This window comes from Solanum lycopersicum, chromosome 2 (genome assembly GCF_036512215.1).
Source record: "Solanum lycopersicum chromosome 2, SLM_r2.1".
In the NCBI taxonomy this organism is placed as follows: Eukaryota; Viridiplantae; Streptophyta; class Magnoliopsida; order Solanales; family Solanaceae; genus Solanum; species Solanum lycopersicum.
Window position 1 is genome coordinate 53,318,476 of NC_090801.1, and position 19,116 is coordinate 53,337,591.

The 19,116-nt window shown below is 33.1% G+C and overlaps 3 protein-coding genes across 7 annotated transcripts; all 3 read left to right on the forward strand.

Annotated features, from left to right (window-relative positions):
• The first annotated feature begins 1,937 nt into the window (after positions 1 to 1,937).
• LOC101250185 (probable sugar phosphate/phosphate translocator At3g17430) lies at positions 1,938 to 11,333 on the forward strand. Of its 3 annotated transcripts, none has more exons than XM_004233339.5 (10): positions 1,938 to 2,182; positions 3,146 to 3,443; positions 4,546 to 4,653; positions 6,113 to 6,144; positions 6,225 to 6,275; positions 7,554 to 7,615; positions 7,708 to 7,969; positions 9,274 to 9,539; positions 9,615 to 9,709; positions 10,899 to 11,333. In XM_004233339.5, the coding sequence occupies exons 2-10, from the start codon at positions 3,357 to 3,359 to the stop codon at positions 11,067 to 11,069; spliced, it is 1,134 nt and encodes a 377-aa protein (XP_004233387.1). In that variant the 5' UTR covers positions 1,938 to 2,182; positions 3,146 to 3,356; the 3' UTR covers positions 11,070 to 11,333. The 3 variants fall into 3 exon arrangements, with proteins under 3 accessions (XP_004233387.1, XP_010317130.1, XP_019067756.1); XM_010318828.4 differs by having other exon boundaries at positions 1,954 to 2,182; positions 3,321 to 3,443; XM_019212211.3 differs by having other exon boundaries at positions 1,962 to 2,182; positions 3,074 to 3,443.
• A 982-nt stretch (positions 11,334 to 12,315) lies between these two features.
• On the forward strand, positions 12,316 to 14,802 carry LOC101249885 (protein CHLORORESPIRATORY REDUCTION 7, chloroplastic). The gene is made up of 3 exons (XM_004233338.5): positions 12,316 to 12,481; positions 13,093 to 13,229; positions 14,406 to 14,802. Exons 1-3 carry the CDS (start codon positions 12,439 to 12,441, stop codon positions 14,688 to 14,690), a joined length of 465 nt encoding a protein of 154 aa, XP_004233386.1. The 5' UTR covers positions 12,316 to 12,438; the 3' UTR covers positions 14,691 to 14,802.
• A 1,130-nt stretch (positions 14,803 to 15,932) lies between these two features.
• Positions 15,933 to 18,859, forward strand: ORRM4 (RNA recognition motif-containing protein ORRM4). 3 transcript variants are annotated; one of them, XM_069293449.1, is made up of 5 exons: positions 15,933 to 16,027; positions 17,044 to 17,186; positions 17,278 to 17,346; positions 17,487 to 17,593; positions 18,182 to 18,859. In XM_069293449.1, exons 2-5 carry the CDS (start codon positions 17,051 to 17,053, stop codon positions 18,626 to 18,628), a joined length of 759 nt encoding a protein of 252 aa, XP_069149550.1. In that variant the 5' UTR covers positions 15,933 to 16,027; positions 17,044 to 17,050; the 3' UTR covers positions 18,629 to 18,859. The 3 variants fall into 3 exon arrangements, with proteins under 3 accessions (XP_069149550.1, XP_069149551.1, XP_069149552.1); XM_069293450.1 differs by having other exon boundaries at positions 16,023 to 16,642; positions 17,042 to 17,186; XM_069293451.1 differs by lacking the exon at positions 15,933 to 16,027 and adding an exon at positions 16,034 to 16,149 and having other exon boundaries at positions 17,042 to 17,186.
• Positions 18,860 to 19,116: the final 257 nt, after the last annotated feature.

A 19,116-nucleotide genomic window follows, 5' to 3' on the forward strand; every position in this document is an offset into this window, starting at 1 on the left:
ATTTATTGATGGAAAATAGATTCTGCAGTATTATTAGTGATGTTATTTGATTTTTTTTTATTGTTGTACCGAATAAATTCAATGGTTATCGCCCAAAAAGACATTAGCTTTTGTATCGTTGTTATTTCATTTTTCCTTTTTGTTGTTGTACTAACTAAAGTTCTTATTGTCAATGTTATATTAAAGTCATTTTCCAATGATTTGACTTATTTTTTCTATGCAATACTTATTTCATTTAACCTTAATTAATTAGAAGTAAATGACAGTTTATATTCTATGTATATATTGATCCCTTATGTCTTTTTTTTTAAGAATAATCATTCTCAAACCTCTAAACTAAGTTGACCTTTTTTCTGTGTCTTTTTTTAAAAAAATAATCATTCTCAAACCTCTAAACTAAGTTGACCTTCTTTAAAGATAAATTTTGCTTGTTCCTCAACATGTGAGAGGGAAAAAATAGTTACGTGTGAGTGAATATTATCGGGCTAATATCATCATCATAACTCGTTTAAATATTGTAAAATATGTCATTTTTTTAATTATCTATATTTGATTATGTGTAGTTTTATTTCTGATCTCTTGTAAGATTTTTAAACATTAATGTGTTAATTAGGGTTTGGCCGTTTGGAGTTTAACTTTTTAAGGATTTCTATGTTATTTTTTCACTAAAAATTTTCATTTCTTGCTAAATAATATAAGTTATTTTCTTTAAGTGTTAGGATTTGCTATCAGCCGCTAGCTTTAAGGTTTTCTAAGTTTATTTGCCAGAGTTAGAATTTATTTATCTTGTTAAGTTTGATAATTATGTTTTAATATATGTGTTATCCCTCTTTGATTTTATTTTTTTGTTCTTCTTGTAAGAATTATAATATTTACGCGTTAACTAAATTTTGGGGGTTAGCTTTTCAAAGGTTTCTAAGTTATTTTTTGATTTATAATATATTTTTCATTTGTTGATAAATTTTGAAGACTTGTTAAAATATCTTATATCTAGTTGTTTTATTCATGTGTTAGGTATGGTGTTAAATATTTTAGATTATTTTAAGTTTATTTGTAGAAGATTATAAAATAACAGAATTACACAATTACAATTGCAATGAAATGAAGAGATAAAAATCTCTTTCGGCTGAGCATAAATATCTTGTTCTCTTTAAGAAGATTCAAGTTCATTACATTTTTCACCCGTCCAACAGTAGTTCTCTTGACTTGTTTCGTTCAGAATATAACAGTCTAATAATCACAAAATGTAACTCAAAAAATATCTTTTTTCTTTTGTGTAAACTAAAAGAAGACAACCACTATTTATAGTTGGGAATGTCTTCCTAACAATGAATAGAAAGATAATGGGATAGTAAATAGATAAAAATAAATGGTCTAAAAGTAAATTCATTTTTTTAAAATAAAAAAAGACGAAGAGAAAAGAGACGTACGAATTTCATGGCCAATTTTCATTACCGTACAAACATCATTACTTAACATTTTCATTGCTAAAAATATGTCATAATTTAGAAAGGCATTTGTTATTATTATTTAAAATAAAATAAAAAATGTATATACATATTTAAAAGGGTTTATTTCTCTAAATATATTAAGTACATAATCTAATTTTATTATTATTTAAAATAAAATAAAAAATGTATATACATATTTAAAAGGGTTTATTTCTCTAAATATATTAAGTATATAATCTAATTTCAAAATATCTATTTTATCTTTTATAAAATAATTTTAATCTATATGAATATCTATCACTTAATTCAAATTACTTTCTTTATTTTAAAATTTTTAACTTTAATTTTTCGTGTAAACATGTTTAAAATTATAAAATTAAATAATATTTTTATATATTTAATATAATTTTAATTTAGAATGATAATATTAAATTTTTTTAAACCGAGGAAAGTAAGTTATAGTACAAAATGAGACAGTTTTTAAATAACATGTGTTATGTGTAGGTACGTAATGAGAGAGTAATTAATTAGTAGGACCCTTTCGTCGTTACTTGCAGCTCTTGTTAATCCTGATTCCTCTTCCTTATCAAGGTCACACACTCACTGTGAACTCGTAATCGTGTTCATAGGGCTAACCAATCGACAGAATTAAATCAACAAAATCAGATCGAACCGTCGGCATCTCGCCGGAAATAGATCTCCTTCTCACGAATTCCGAGCTCTTTCTCCTGGTACCTGTTCTCGGTCTACATTTTCGTTCTCCTTTACCTGAACGTATAGGTGTATATTGGTGTGAGGATAAATTTATGTGTATATTTTCTCCTTTTCCGCTAGAGATGCTATCACTACTTTTTTGTTGTTTTATCTGTATTATTATTGTTATTAGTAGCAGTAGTAGCTGGTTTTGCTAGCTCATATCATATGCTTACTCGGCTTCGTTTTAGTTTTCCGGATATTCATATGTTCTTCTATTGTTTTTGTTTTTTTAATTATTATTAGTATTCACTTTTGTTGCCACTGCTTGCACTTTTTTGAGTTCGCTTATATTGCGTTGTTTCCTGAATTGATTCAACATTAAGAAAATCTGGTCGTTGAAGGATTAGGAGTGCTATTTTATTGCTTACTTTGTTACTCGATAAGTCGATATTACCAGTTAGAAGTTTGTTGTATTCTGTCTGTTCTACAATAAGATGAAAGAAAATTTGCGGAATGTGAGTTTTTTTAAAATGTTTCATAGCAAGTTCTTTTGGTGAGCATTACGTTAACTGCAGTCTAGAGGGGTTGATTGGCAAATTGAGTCTGTGTATGTCCATAAATATTAGCTATTTCCAGATAGTCTTATAGAGTTCCCTGGCTCAGCAGGATACTCTTATTATTTGCATCTGATAGATTGCCAAGTTGTATTTTGTAATCTGTGTCATCTTGTGCATGCATTGGATGACTGCAAGTAGATATTTCTAAATTGGCCATTAAAGGATGTTTCATAGTGTGTTGCGGCAAGCTTTTTACCTTTTCATGGAATTCCATGCCATTAAAATTTATAATTTCGTCGTTACATTCATTTTATTTTGAAGTTCATATAATCTAGGTTTACTTGTTTAGTGCTTGCTTTGATTTATCAGGTTGTTTTGTCGTTAGAAAATGAAGACTCATTCTGATATTAGTAATTTGACATTTGACACACATATCTCCAGACTTTATCAGTCCATGTTTCTATAACGGCATAAGCAGAAACAAGGCTGGTGCATTACAATCATTGTTAAGGAATGAATACAGACGTTGAGCTAAATTTTCACCTCGTAACTGCACAGATCTCCTGGATCCGAGTTTATTGATTTTTGGATTTGAGAGACTTACATTGTAATATAGGGAGGTGGAGCCATTTGAATCACCAAGTGACTTACAATGATGATCAGCAAAGAGCTTTTATTGACTTACGTTTATCTCCTTGTCTATATCGTGCTTTCATCAGGAGTTATTTTGTATAACAAGGTATGTGTCTTTTTCCAAGTATTTCATGATTGCCTTCGACTTCATTGGATTCATGGATTGTGTTCTTTGTCAGTTAGATATGTAAATGTCTATAGCTTAAATGCATTTAAGCAACCTCAGAAATGAAAGAAGGAAATAAAATAAAATAAAGGGAAGTGAAAACCACAATTATATTAAAATTGTGGTTTAAGCGATTTCTGAGAAGAACCAAAGTGACAAGCTGCTACCATTTATTGCCATGTGCTTCCAAGGAAACTTAGAGGGGCCAGGGTCACTTACATTCTTAGGAAGCCAAAAGGAGGATAGTAAAACATGCATGATGCAACTATTTGCTGCTGGTCCAAAATCAACTGTCATAGCCATTCCTAACTGAATGGAGAAAGACACAAGTTTCATTACTTCCCATTCAACTAAACAAACACCCTGAAGGGAAGATTAATTCTTTATGAGGGAGGACCCAATGTTTTTCATTCGGGATATAATCTGAGACTGATGTCAGTATGAGCAAGCTCTTACACGAGGAATTTTAATAATAAAAAAGAAATGAATAATAAATAGGGCAATATGAAAACCAATGATGTGGACACTGCACATAGTTGATTCAGAATTGGTCTCATTTGGCAGTAGAAGGTAGAAAATTCTTGTTCAACTATTTTGCAGTGTTTGTTTGTAATGCATATACTATGAGGCTATATTGTTCCTGTCGAATAAGGGGCACATGTTTTCAAATTTGCACTTCCTCACTCCTCTGCGTCCTTGCTGCACAAGCAGACTAGTGTCTTGGCTTTTCCAATAGCATGAATTATAGGAGTGAGCACACAGCAGGGCTTGACTTACAAACTTCATTTGTTCAAACACATCCCAAAGATTGACTTTTATGTATCTGGCCTTTTACTCCACCACCACAGCTGGCACAGGTCTTGCTGGGTGTTTGTTTTTTTCTTTTCTTTTTTTACCAGTCTGTATATGTTGCATTGTAAGCTACGGGAGAAGTTTCCTTTGGATATATTTTATCTCTGACTTAGTTGTAATTCTTTTACTTTTAAATATCATCAATACAATCTAATAATTTTCTTCTGCCATTTATATTATGTTTTTGCAGTGGGTGCTTTCACCAAAATATTTCAATTTCCCACTCCCAATTACACTTACCATGATACATATGGGCTTTTCAGGCTTAGTGGCTTTCTTTCTTGTCCGTGTCTTCAAGGTATGGTAGTTGAGAATTACTGAAATACATTGACATTTTTCTCTTACTCTTAGTCATATTTGCTCTTCTGGATGATGACTTCTTGCTACTCAATTATTGTTGACATTGTTGTCGAAATGCTTGCTATTTGAGATTGCTAGGTATAAGTTGTGTTTCTACCAGGTTGCTTTCAGTAGGTTAGCATATTATATACACAATTGATATGATCCATGTATTAAAACTTAAAACTTAAAAGGTCCAGGATTTTCTTCAGATCTTGTCACATAATTATTTTGTTCTGATGTTATTTCATTCATATTATTGTATCTATTAATACACCATGATCATTCAGCATCCTGATAACATCATCTTGTCTAATCAAACTTTAGTCATAGCAGGACAAAAGTCTCCCACCCCACCCCCCAAATACACACAAAATACTTTTGGCTTCTTCTTTAACTGCTGAATGACTTCTAATTTCTTGATTAATTATCAGATACTCCTTTTGGTCCTTTATCTTTCACTTCACGTAAAAGAATTTGGTCCAAAATATTTGTTCGGAAAACCAACAAGACATTAATTATTATTCTTCCAATTGGGCACTTACTACTCAAATAAGGCATGCAGTCATTAATTACTCAAAGATAAAGGTAATTTAGTCAAATACCCCTTATGATTAATGCTATTAAATAGTTTTCTTAATGAGTGTGCTAATACCTTAAATCTCAAAGAAAAAAGACTGTAGGGAGTAGAAGATAAAGGTTAAGCATTTCCGTCTCTCTCGTTAATGCATTTGTGTTTCCCTGCGAGAATAGAAGTGTCTTGCCTAGTGTCTTTTCCGACTAAAACATTCATAATTATTATAAGCAGATTGCTACAATACTTTGATAAGTTAAACTATTTCCATTGAATTGATTTTAGGGATCTAGACGAGAAGCCTGGCAATTGTTTTTCTCTGACTCGGCAGTTCCGTGATCCTATATAAATATTACACGAATAATTTTTAGCCAAACAAAAGCTAAGCAACTCATGGAATTAGGGTCTAATGTGGTATGCTAATTTGAAAGGAAAATTCTTGGACAGATTTTTACTATGTTAGATTCATCTGAGCACTTATTGTTCTATTTTGAGGTTCATCCCTAGTCACTCTTCATCAGGATCTTTAACATTGTTGATGAATTCAATCTTTATTTGAGGAAACTACTGTGCTGTTGATAATTTATTCTCTTTTTGCACTGCTCTTTGGCCTTGGAGAGATGCTTGAGGCCATGCAAATGAACTTCCATGGAGAATTTGTTAAGTCTCTGTTTGTGTAATAAAAGGATTATTGGTGTATGGTCGTCTTTAGCTTCTGATTTTGCTTCATTCTTTTACATTATCTGAATTGGCAAATTAATCTTTCATCTCTGATCTTAGTGCTTTGATTCTCGTATTAAGTTTCATCTAGTTGCTCCTTTTAATTCATGATTATCTTTTGCAGGTGGTGTCACCTGTCAAGATGACTCTTGAAATGTGAGAATTGCATACGTTAACTGCTTTTACTTTGAAACTTATCATTGTTCTCATATATCCATTTATTACCGAATTTTCAGATATGCAACGTGCGTTATTCCAATCAGTGCTTTCTTTGCTGCAAGTCTTTGGTGAGCTCTCTACTTTGAGGAGCTAAAATTCTTGTTGGCTTTTCTTACGGGTTCTGTCTTTCATGATCACTTGTGACTTGTTGGTATTTATTCGTTTGAAAATTGGAGAGATTCCTATTAGACATACTCTATTATATTTTTCTTCATATTCAGCTACAGCTTAATATACTGTGCTACTAATAATGTTATGTCATAAAGTTTGACACTTTTGACTATTGATATTCCATATGTAGATACGTCACTATTTCACTCTGGGTTGCTCAAGTCAGGTGGAACGGAGGTCACTAATCTGAACTAATTGAAGATTTTCCGTAATTATGAAAGCTTTCGTATCTGCAGTTCCATCCTGTACATGGATGATCAGTTTCTCTCATTGTCTGATCAAACCTAATTTTGATGTCTCCTAAACTTTGGACATTGCTTGAGCTCACATTTCAAGTTTTCCCCACAAAACAAGAACAACATGCACATACTAGCAGAAATGTTCAACATTAAGAACAATGAGATTTTGAATCTTTGGCTTGAAATTGCTAAACTGCTTTACCTGCTGAGATGAGTACCTAGAAATAAATGAGACTTTCTCTCTGTACTGGCTATCTCCTGGATGCTTTCATTAATAATAATTTACAGTTATAAATAGAAAAGGCCCGTATCTGATCAATTGTTACAATATAGATGGAATCAATCTACTCACACTTGTTATTGTTTAATTCTCTTTTGCTGATGACGCAAAAGTCCTTTTTTTGGTATCCTTGTAGCTCATTTTTAAAACCGTGTTAAAAAATGTAGGCATTTCATATTTCAGGTAAATGTGAATAGTAATAGTTTATTTCAGACTTCAGAGTTATCCTACACCTTTCTACTTGTTTATGTGGTGGGTGGATCATTTAGCTTCTCGTGATCCTTTCTTTGCCACTTCTTATTTCTGTACTAAAGTAAAGATGAAAGGAAACCTAGGCAAGAAATCGGGATGATGATAAAAATGGTGGACACCTCCATCTGTAGGTCATTACTTTTTAAGAGATGACTATTGGATGGGTAATATGCATGCTCCCTTTCCTGCATTGTACCTGCATCACACCACGGCGAAAATTTTCTACTAACCTCTGCTGACCCTACAAGCCCATATGGGGGTCGTCTTATAACAAAGAGGGTACTCTCTTCTTTGATGTGCGCTATATTATTGTGTACTATTCCTTAAGGAGTGATTTGTGAATGAGTTGAGGCTATGAGGTTAAAATAAATTTATGCTGAAAGGTGCATATTTTGTGCTCACAGGTTTGGCAACACCGCATATTTGTTCATTTCAGTGGCCTTCATCCAGATGCTCAAAGCTCTGAGTATGTCATATACAGTATTCTTTTCTAGTTACAAATTCCTGTGCTCGGGAATCTACTGAATGGCTGAAGCTTTCTCTGTATTGAAATCACAGTGCCGGTGGCCACATTTGTCATGGCTGTTATTTGTGGAACTGACAAACTAAGATGCGATGTATTCTTGAACATGTTTTTGGTCAGTGTTGGTGTTGTAATATCCTCCTATGGGGAAATTCACTTCAACGTAGTGGGCACAGTTTACCAGGTGACTGGGATATTTGCTGAGGCTCTTAGGCTGGTGTTAACTCAAGTTCTTCTCCAGAAAAAAGGATTAACACTCAATCCTATCACCAGTTTATATTACATAGCTCCATGCAGGTATTCTTCAATCTTCTAAGGTTGACTTATCTGTTTACATTTGGTCAAGCATGTTTTTTGTTCCAGTCTATATGATGAACGAGAACTTGGATGTAAATGATTCCAAGCCGCCCCTGTGTTGGAATCAGAGGGAAAAGGATAGCAGGGAATAGTACCTTCCTGAGATTGGTATCTTTTAATGGGTTGGAGTAACTTCTTGATTGCTCCTGACTACAGTAACTGCTGATACATTCATATCATCCTACTGCCGTAAAGTCTATTGAAATGTGAATCACATTATCTAAATGTTAAAGCTGTTAGAGGAAGGACAATTTTATAGACTTATTTTTTTATTTTAGTTGTGCAGTAGAATCAGATATAACAGACAATGAACTTTGGCATTGGACCAGATCATTCATTTGTTAGGATCTGCATAAACAATTGAAAACAAAGTTGAAAGGTCTTGTGTCATGGTTGGTTGAAAACTTGGCATAGCAAATTGATGGATTTTATTATGTACTGTCGTTTTCTGCTGTCTTGCCTAAGTAGATATATCATGTGTTTACAAACAACGACAATGTTAAAACTTCAACCGATCCTCTTGTTCCAACAGCATGTGTGTGCTGCTTCTGGGCTGACTATGGCACTCTGCCTCGTAACTTTTTTGTTATTCCACATTTTTCCTATTATTTACATCGGATTGTACTTAAAGGACTTGAAAAAAAAAGACAATATAATATTTTCTTGCATTATTTCTAAAAGGATATAGTTTCACATTGCTTTATTCACTTTAGAACTCCATGCTTTGTGACGGATAGGCTTGCAACAGTAGGGTTATATTTATTATACCATAACTTGGATAATATACTTTTAAGAAACAAGAGATATTACAATTAAGTTTCTGTTAGTATGTTCTCATGTGTATAAATCTTTCCTACATGCCATGTATAACAGCAGAAGTATATCTTGGCATTTATGAAGTCAAAAAAGTGTTGTGGATGTTGACTAGTTGGATAGCTACTTGCTACTTTGATTGTGATAATTTTGGTAACTGTTATGTGAATGGCTTCCTCTATACATAGAGATAGAAGGATTATCTGTATGCTGTGATATGCAATGGATGTTATACATATTTGCTTACATTTTCTTCCAAAGTGAGGTAGTTTCTATAAACTACTGGTTTCAAAGGCAAACATTTTATGTTTTCGCAATGAGTGAGTAATTTCCTGTATGTTAAATGTCTGTCTGAAGTTGTCTAGAGTCTCATGCAAGTGAATATTGTGCTGTTTCTTGAGGCACTCATCATTTTATGTTTTATTATGCAGTTTCGTCTTTCTTTTTATTCCATGGTATCTTCTGGAGAAGCCTGAAATGGAAGTCACGCAGATACAATTCAATTTTTGGATTTTCTTTTCAAATGCACTTTGTGCACTTGCTTTGAATTTCTCAATTTTCTTAGTGATTGGTAGAACTGGTGCTGTAACCATTCGAGTGGCTGGTGTCTTGAAAGATTGGATATTAATTGCCCTTTCAACCTTAATTTTTCCAGAGTCAACGATTACCACTCTTAACATTACAGGCTATGCCATAGGTAAGCTTATTTTTCCTTATTTATGGGAACTTTCTGCTTACATGCACCATATTGATGAAATTTTGTTTTGTATAGCATTATGTGGTGTCGTGATGTATAACTACTTGAAGGTCAAGGACGTACGAGCATCCCAGCTTCCTGTAGATACTATGTTAGATCGAACAGCTAAGGTCAGATTTTGTTCTGACTTTCAGACTATGGCTTCGTTTTCAGTTTTTATATTTCATTTTTTTCCCATTCCTGGTGTGTTTTCTGATTTTCCAAAGGAACATAAGCATATGTGCATGCTTCTTTTGTTTCTTAGGGAGTTGATGTTTCTTGTCTCAAGCAGCAAAACTGAAATAAAAAACAGTTAAAATCCTAATGTGTTTACAAGAGAAAAGCTGCATTATAACTATTTCATATGTGACGGATGCTTATAATCGCTAATGCCAGATATGGATAAGCTTTTCTGTATATCTTTTGCATCTCCCACTTTTTCCCCCTTCCTGATTGAGGTCAAGATTATTATTGGCTTCCTCTATTGTATTTAGGTCTTATCGATTCATGTTTTGTGTGGGTCAAGGGTGGATTTTCTAACCCAATTGTTTACCGTGCTCGTCATATTTGAAATCAAAGAAACGGAAAAGAAATGTATCTGATTACGTCACATGCATCCTAGGATGTAGCATAGAGTCAATGAAGTTGGTGAAAGCCATGTGCGATATGAGTTCAAGTTTCAGCGAAGAAAAACACTAGGTGATTTCATTCCGACCTGCCTCAGTGTTGGTACACAGAGTCCCAGTATACGTAGTAGTGGGAGGTAGTATGTACCTAGTTCCTGGTGAAACAGTCGAGGTGCACTATTGAATATTTGACGGTACATTTTTGTGTCTTGGCCTGGACACCAACATTATTAGAAAAGGAGGTCACCTGACTGTTTAATTGACTGTCTTTCAGTGTTAAAGGATATTTAAAGCTGGCTTAAGCCCTAAAGCTCGGATAAGACATTGTGTCACTTAAGCTGTGTTTCAGTGTAGGCCATGCACTAAGTCGTTCCCATGAGTTCTATCTCGAAGGAATACTGAACAACAAATAAAATTGGTAACTAAGTGTATTAGTTAAGGAGAACATTATAAATGCATTTGTCACCTTTTTCTTGAACTACATATATATTTCTTCTTTTTTCCCCTTCATTGGACCTTTTCTTACTAAAGCCCACACCTTGATTGTGCTTGAAGTCCCAATAGACCTCGACTGCTTCTTAGAGTTTTTCTCCTTTGACAACACTGTTGTATTTGTTAATCGTGAGAGTTCGACTTTCATATGATTTTCCTTGGAATTACAAGTATGTCTTACCTGTACTTAAACCTTTTACAGGAGCTTAAGATGGAAAAGAAGTCATCTCATCTGTACTTGCCAGATGACAATGCTGATCTTGGGGGAAACAGTACAAAGAATGACTCTTCAGATCCAATGGTGGATGAGGAAGCACCTTTAATAACATCAACTAGGATCTCTCATCTTGGGCGAAGCAACCTCTCGTCGTGAGCATTATAAGTTTCTTCAAATCTCATTTTTTGGTGCAGTTTCAGTTGTCAGATTATAGATCAAACAGATTGAAGAGAGCAAGTCTTGTATACACCATCCCACCATTTTGCCAGGAGTTGTATTTCTTTGCAAAGTGTTAGTGCTATTAATAGTTGTAAGGTCATATGTTGTAATATTTTAGGGCTATTGACGTTCAACAAACTGTTATTCTTTTATTCACATTACACACTCAAGCATATATGCATATCACCTTCATACATGCAATTTGGATCGTGCCTTGGCAATTTAGAGTTTTAATGTGTTTCAGCTGAAAACCACGGTATTTACCCAAAGTAATTACATGTCATAGAAGGCAAGGCAAGTTGAATAGAAACATTTTTTAAAAAAAAAGAATCTGTGGCAAAATTAGCCTATAAAAATATGACCGATCTGATTCGTCCCTACCTGCTCATTTGACACCCCTTGTCAATTCTGTTGAAAGTGTGATTTAGCTTTAACAGCACTTCTGTTATTCTAGTGAGTAGGTCACCAGATATGAGCTATTCTGAACTTTTTCAAGAAAACTATGACTATCCGAATACAACTATAATTTTCACAACTTTCTTTTCTTTTCAACAATCTTTTCTTCTTTCAATTTCAACTTGACTTTCGTCAAGCAGAACAATTTTGATATTTGATTTTTTCGTTTTTTCATGTAACCAGCCATTAGCTGCTTAGCATCAGTTGTAGAGACAACAGGTTAAACTCCATTTAAGAAACGTATATAAGCAACTCTTTAGTGTATAAGCAATTTAGTGGTCATATTCAATGTATGGTGAAGGTTGGTTGAAGATGATGTCACGCAGTACTTAGAATCAGTTTAGAAGTGGATGAATTATAAAAAAAATAAGGAAATGAAACGACACTTTATTGAACTATATCATAAACAGATCTTTCCCTCAACATTATTCAAGAATTTCTCTATCCCTCTCTTATATCGTATATCGTCATAACGCACTGACCACGGTATGTCTTGGATAGTCGATGTAATGGAGTTTCAGATTCCACCGTAATGTTTCGAGTTTCACAATGTGAAATTTAAAACTACATCACATTTTCAATTACATGAGTTGAAAAGTGGCTATTTGTGAATTTTGATGTATAGTTTGTAGCTTTTTTTTGTCTCATATGGATTAAATACTGGGTCTGGGGCCCAGAATTTCCCAAGCCTATACACTTAACTGATTTGGAAAACACAGGATAAATATATATAGATGAGGCTGAAAACCATCATCTTATCCACTACCATCTCATCAAAAAAAAAAAATTAAGAAATGCAACCATTCTGATATGTTGTTAACTAGTCATTATTGTTCAAAAATAGCAACTCATGGAGGCACAGTTGTGGTGCAATAAGACTTACAATTGTATAGGTAATTTCCCACTGAAATCCTTGGCACTTCTTCCTGTTTTTATCTAGTTAAAAACAGTGACTTTTTTTTTTATGTATTATTATTGAAAGTGGAATAACTTTGTATTATGCAACAAGTTAGAATCTCCATATTGATTTTGGAAATGGGTTGTTGTCTCGGGTCTCAAAATCCGGAGACGTATATACCTTGTCCTAAGCAATGTAAGAGATATTGACTTCTTTTTTTTTTTTTATTAAGTATTCATAAATCACAAGTAAAATGAAAAGATAGGTTATAATATGAAAAATGACCCTTATTATTATTATATCGATGTATTCAATTTTTCACTTCTTCAAATCTCGACACATTTCGTGTATGCCACTAATTGTGATCTCTTGCTATGTATGGTTAGTTTTTTTGAGTTGACATGTATCTAAAGTTCGTTTTTCTTGAATATTTAGACACACTCCTATATATTCTTGAATTTCGAAATGAATTGTTATCTCATTGAGATGATTCTCACTTTGTGAACATCCCCAAAAAAATGAAAAAGGACCTTGTAGTTGTAGTAATTAAAGTAAAGTAGGACAAAAAAATGTTTTAGTAATTGTAACTTATATTTCATATGGCAGGGACAGAGACATGGAGAATTCAACATCCACTCCAAATTTTGCATACAAGTAATTGGCAACAACCTATTTTTCAGCCTTTTAATTCCTCAATTTCCCACAGTCTGACTTGTAGACACATCCACCGCAATGGAATAAAGGTATCTTTTGTGTAAATTACGCGAAGTTCACCATATTTGTCTTTCGTTGATACTTTGATTCATATTATATTTTTGTCGTTATTTAATTGGATTAAAAATATTTCAATTTCACAGAAAACTCAATCGAGCATAGTTAGAACACTAATAAAAACATATTTAAACCTACACACGTATTATTAGTTCAATTTCTAATTCGTAAATGCAATTACCCAACAGCTTTTGAAGTTGTATTTGTACAACAACTTGATTATATTATAGTGAATTTAAATTAAAAATTCTAGTAAAGATGTAACAAACGCGAGTCCCGAGCCTAAAGGGTATAAAATATTAACAAAAATTTCAAAATGGTATATTTTTATATCAACCAAAATGAAAAAATCGCTGGAACAACAGCGATTTCCTCCGCCGGAAAAAGTAAAATCACTGCTACTGCAACGATTTTGTAAAATGTGATTTTTTTTAAAAAAAAAAACTTAAAGAAAATCGTTGCCTTAAAATTTATTTATTTTTTAAATAAAAGAAAGCTTAAAAAGAATTAAAAAAATGAAATCACTGCGTAGGGAGCGATTTTCTTTAAAAAAAATCACATTCTGCACTGCAGCGATTTTGCTTTTTTCGGCGGAGGAAATTCAACAATTTTACTGTTTTGATTACTATAAAATTTTATGTACCATTTTAAAAATTTTATTAATATTTTATACCCTTTAAGCTACGGACTCTAGCATGCATAATGTCAATAAACGAGAAAATACATACATTACATTGCTTCAACCTACAAAGTATCTTTATATTCAATTAAACCACCAAATTCCATTATTAGATTCCATCAACTTCCATAACACACCCTTTAACTCAATATCACAAAAAAAAAAATTTAGACGGCAATAAGTATTAACATTAATTAAGAATGCTAAAAAAATTTTATCAGCATCAGTTAAGTGTCATTTGAACCAGTGTCACTAAAGATTTTAAGGACATATACAAAGAGTGTAAATTGCCGCTAAAGTTACATAAAAATTAATTGCAGTTAACAATCATTTTTATGTAGTGACGTGACCGATGAAAATTATTTAAAACTTCACTTCTGTTCATCTATTTTATATAGGTCAAGCCACACTTCACTTTGTTAATTGTCTCTTCTTCTTTTTTTGTGTGTGTGTAAAATAAATTAATCAGACATTTGCTACAAGAAGGAGAAGATCAAACATAGAAACAGACACTTATGTACTAATGGAACCTGGGAAGTCAGAGGAATTTGTTACTGAGGAAGAATTAAGAGACAAGTTAAAGAGTTGGTTAGAAAATTGGCCAGCCAAAACACTGCCACCAGACCTTGCTAGATTTGAAGATAGTGATGATGCTGTTGAATATTTAGTAAAATCTGTTTGTGAACTTGAAATTGATGGAGATGTTGGTTCCCTACAATGGTACCAAGTTCGTTTACAACAAGACATCATATGAAAAGACTCTCGATTTATAATTCGTTACTTTTCTAAATAACAGTTGATGTAATTTTTCTTTGTATCGTTTTAATTTTATTATAAGAAACACTGTGATAATGACTAAAACCAAACATGGATTGGGTAGGGTGAGTTTAATTCAGGTGAAACTTTTTTCTAAAAAAAAAAAATTTAGATGAGCTTTTATTTACTGATTTAATTAATGATATGATTATATCATCATTGATCACGTGTACAAAGTGATATTTTAAAATTAAATATAGTTTTTGTTGATAAAACATAGCATATTGTTGAACAACAATGAGATAGGTGATAGGTGAATCCAATTTATAAGGATGATATTTGATGATTCTTTAGTCAAAATTCAATTCTATTTTTGAACTTTTCTCCTTATTTTTATGATAATTTTGACTTAGTGATTTCTTTTTTTAAAAAAAATATCTTATTCATATAAAATAAAGTTGAGTGGTTTGGTTGTCTAAATGATATATTTATTTATTTTACTCAATGGTTAATTGTTATAATAATTATGGTTGAGAAAATTGTAACTGAGATATTTTTAAACGTATTTAAGTAACATATTATTTACATATTTAAACATGAACTTGGAGAAATTAGAGATAAGCTTGGATGCTCTTGGTGTGTGCGCTTCATATTTTTTGATAAAAGATATTATTGTTTCATATGACGCATGATTATTTTGCGTTAACAAATCAAGTCCAAGTAAAATAATGTATTAACAAATGTAATAATTTAATTTAATTAACTTGAAACTGAAATCTAACTAATTATATTTTGGTATCTCAAACTTACATGATATATTCTTCTTTTTAAATCAGATTTTATAGATACTACACATATTCAAGTTTAAAAAACCACACATTTTAAGAGTCTTTTTAATTATACAATATTATAGTATTAAAATGATAAAAAAAACACAATTCAAACTATGAGCTGATTTGCATCAACCAATTTTTTTTAAGTTAAAACAACTTTTAAGTATTTTTCAGCCTCAAATAAAATAAGTTCAAAAAACACTCAAATAATAAATAAAAAAATGAAAAAATCTTCCTCTTTTTTAAATTGACATATCCAATCGTAATAATGCCACGTAATTAAATATCAATGTATAGAACATAGTTAGATGTTTCTAGACAAAGGGCAATAATGGAAATAAAAAAAAGAATTGGAATCTTTCATCCAACGGGTCAGATCATTCCAAGTTACTAATCGTAAGGCCAATATATTTTACAATATTTATATCCACAAAGTTCTTAAACCCTACTGACTGAACTCACCTGGGTATAAGAAAAAATAAATAAAAAAAATCTTCGAAGGTATGTTTCTTCTTGAATTTTTACTATATCCATTTTCGATTAGCTTAATGTTTAAAAGGGTTTTCATTTTTATGATACAGATTGTTATTATTTCAACTTGTTTCATTGTTTCCATTTTATAAGGTTGGGGTTTTGATCATTTTCATTCTGTTTCTTGAATACCATTATTAGTACTGTGAGTTATAGTTATGATATGATCGTGGGGGTTTACAGCTACATTTTTCTTGGTTTTTTGTACTGTGATACATTTGAGCTGAGGGTCTTTCGAAAACGGTCTCTGTATTGAATCTTTTTTTGTTTTGGAGATCAGTAGTGACTAGTGAGCATATTGGGTGCTGATTGCTAATAAAAATAGGATCTTTAGTATTTTTTGTTGATGGGTTTTGATTAATAGGGAGATTAGTTCATGGCTGGTTTATTTTTGGTAATTTCCGCCGGAGGGAACTGTAGGATGAGGAATGTATGTGTCTTGTGCTCTTTAATTGTGCGGACTCTTCAGTTTTGATGTTGTACCCGTGTTGGGTTCTTATAAAATGCACTACTTTTGGAGAATCCGTGCCTTACATTTTTGAAGAGTTTGAGCAACATAAGTTGTATGACAAATATGGAAGAGTAGGTATGTGTTTGCTTTGTGCTGTTTCGTATGACTATGTTTGATTGAACATGTTTATTGGACTGAGTTACTATTAAAGAAATGGGAAGTTAGTTTAAATGTGTTTGATGTCAAGATGAATTTGAATTCTTTGAAGTCATGATATGGTGAAAGTTGTATTGAGTAATTTTCTTGATGGGATGTTTCACATATTTTGGAATGTCACTGTTATATAAATAGAGACGAAATATGAGCTCGGAGAAAAGGAGCCATCTTTTTCTTTTGCTTTACGCTGTTTCGTGTCATCTAGTGCCTTTTAGCATTATGGTAGAACTATGCTACTATCAAAGATTTCTTCTAAATCCAACATCTATTCTCATGTTATGTTTAATATGGACTCCTGTTGTTCTGTTCTTTTCATAGGTTTTAAAGATGGCTTTATTCAATAGAATTGGAAATATGCTTAAACAGAGTGTAAGCAGACACACAAATTTGGAATTGTGTGCCACTAGAACCTCACTTTACCAGGCTATAAGAAGCATGTCTTCTTCAAAGCTTTTTGTTGGAGGTAAAAGGATTTTGTTCCCAGTAGTATGCAGTTGCTATGTTCTTTTTCCTTCCTTTTGTTGCTCTATAATGGCGCCAACTATCCCCTGCAGGTCTCTCATATGGCACTGATGAGACCTCTCTGCGAGAGGCATTCTCCCAACATGGTCAAGTGATTGAAGGTACTTCATTTATGTTTTGACCTCTGATAAAATAAGATTTTGCAGCTTACTCCAATTACGTGGTTCATGGAGCCTATAAAATTGATGTGCCCTAAACAAGAAAAACAAATTAACTGAACAATGATGTGTAACTCGTGCAGCTAGAGTTATTTTTGATCGTGACAGTGGGAGATCCAGAGGGTTTGGTTTTGTTACTTATACATCTGCTGAAGAAGCATCAAGTGCCCTGAGTGCCTTGGATGGCCAGGTAATGAAGCCCAGGTTTCTTTGTGACCGGTCAGTTCTTCTCGAAGAGTGATATTTCTTGTTTTTGGTATCACTTTGTGTAGTCAAGAGTGTCAGGCAAGTTATGTTATTTTCCTAAAGATGCTATCCATCTTAGTCCACTCCATCAATGATGGTTCCCATCTAATAGGTTCTATTACATGAAAATTTTGCAACTTCATGTTATTGTGCCTTTCAAAAAATCAAGATCAAATTGCTTCCGGCACTTTCTTACCGCTAAACGAGATGAAATATTTGAACAACTTTTTGAGACCAGTATCAGGTGATAATTTCATGTTGTTCCTTTCGTTTTATTCACCGTATTCCACTGTCAATTACTGGAAGAAATTAATTAGTTAGCCTTAGTGACAGGGTGGTCTTTCCATCTAGTGCTAACCAATAAGGTTCTATTGGGTCAGAAATCCATCAGGACTTCATCTTGTTTTCCGTTTCTTTTATATTATGGACAAATTACATTTTGCTATTTTCTTCCATAATTTGAGAATGAATTTTTTTTTTGAAAAGCTTTTGGGACTAGTACTGGGTAAAATCTGTTGCGTTACTTTTGCAGGATCTCCACGGGAGACGGATAAGGGTGAATTATGCCACAGAAAAGCGTCCTGGAGGATTCGGGCGTGGTTCTGGTGGTGGAGGTGGATTTAGCTATGGTGGGGGAGCTGGAGGTTACTCATATGGGAATTATGGAGGTGGTGGTAACTATGGTAGCAACAACAGTTACCCTGCAGGTGGTGGCAGCTATGGTGGGGATAGTTTTGGGGCTGGATATGGTGGTGGGAGTAGTGGAAGTTACAACGCTGGTGTTTCCGCTAGTAATGACTTCTTGGACAACTCTGAATTTGGTGGGAGCCCTGGGACCTCGCACAATGGTGGTGAAGAACAGCTTAGTGCAGACCAAGGGACTGAATCTGTAGACAATGATTTCACACCAGGTGTAGAAAGGAGCAGCAGCGACGACAATGATGAGCCAAAGGACTACGCCAACTCGAGGAGTTCATAATACGTCCTCATATGCTATTCACCAACTTTGGGTTTGATGAGTACATGTTCACAATACGTGTTGAGTTAAAAGAAAGTATATTCTATTTCCAGCAGGGTTGCTACTGGTTGAATGCTTCATCTAAGTTTAATCAATCTGTAGGATTACACTACTCGTTTCATAAATGTTTTAAGTTCATGGAGCTCTCCAAGTACTGATTTTGTGCAATGTACAGTGCTGAATCTTTTGCTACCCGCTTGTTTCTTTGAAGGCACTTGTGATGACTTTCTTGACCTTGTGGCTAAAATGAAGATTGTGGGCTGGCATTAGCACTATTTGTTTACTTAATAGGCAATTAGAAAGAAACGTGAAAAATGTGTGCTAAACTGACTAGAACCCATAATTAGTAAGTGGAAGTGCTTCCTTACATTACATTCGACGACATCGATGAACACTCAATAAGTTGCTAATTGCCTGAGTTTCGAATAACTGCATATTGATACTGAGAG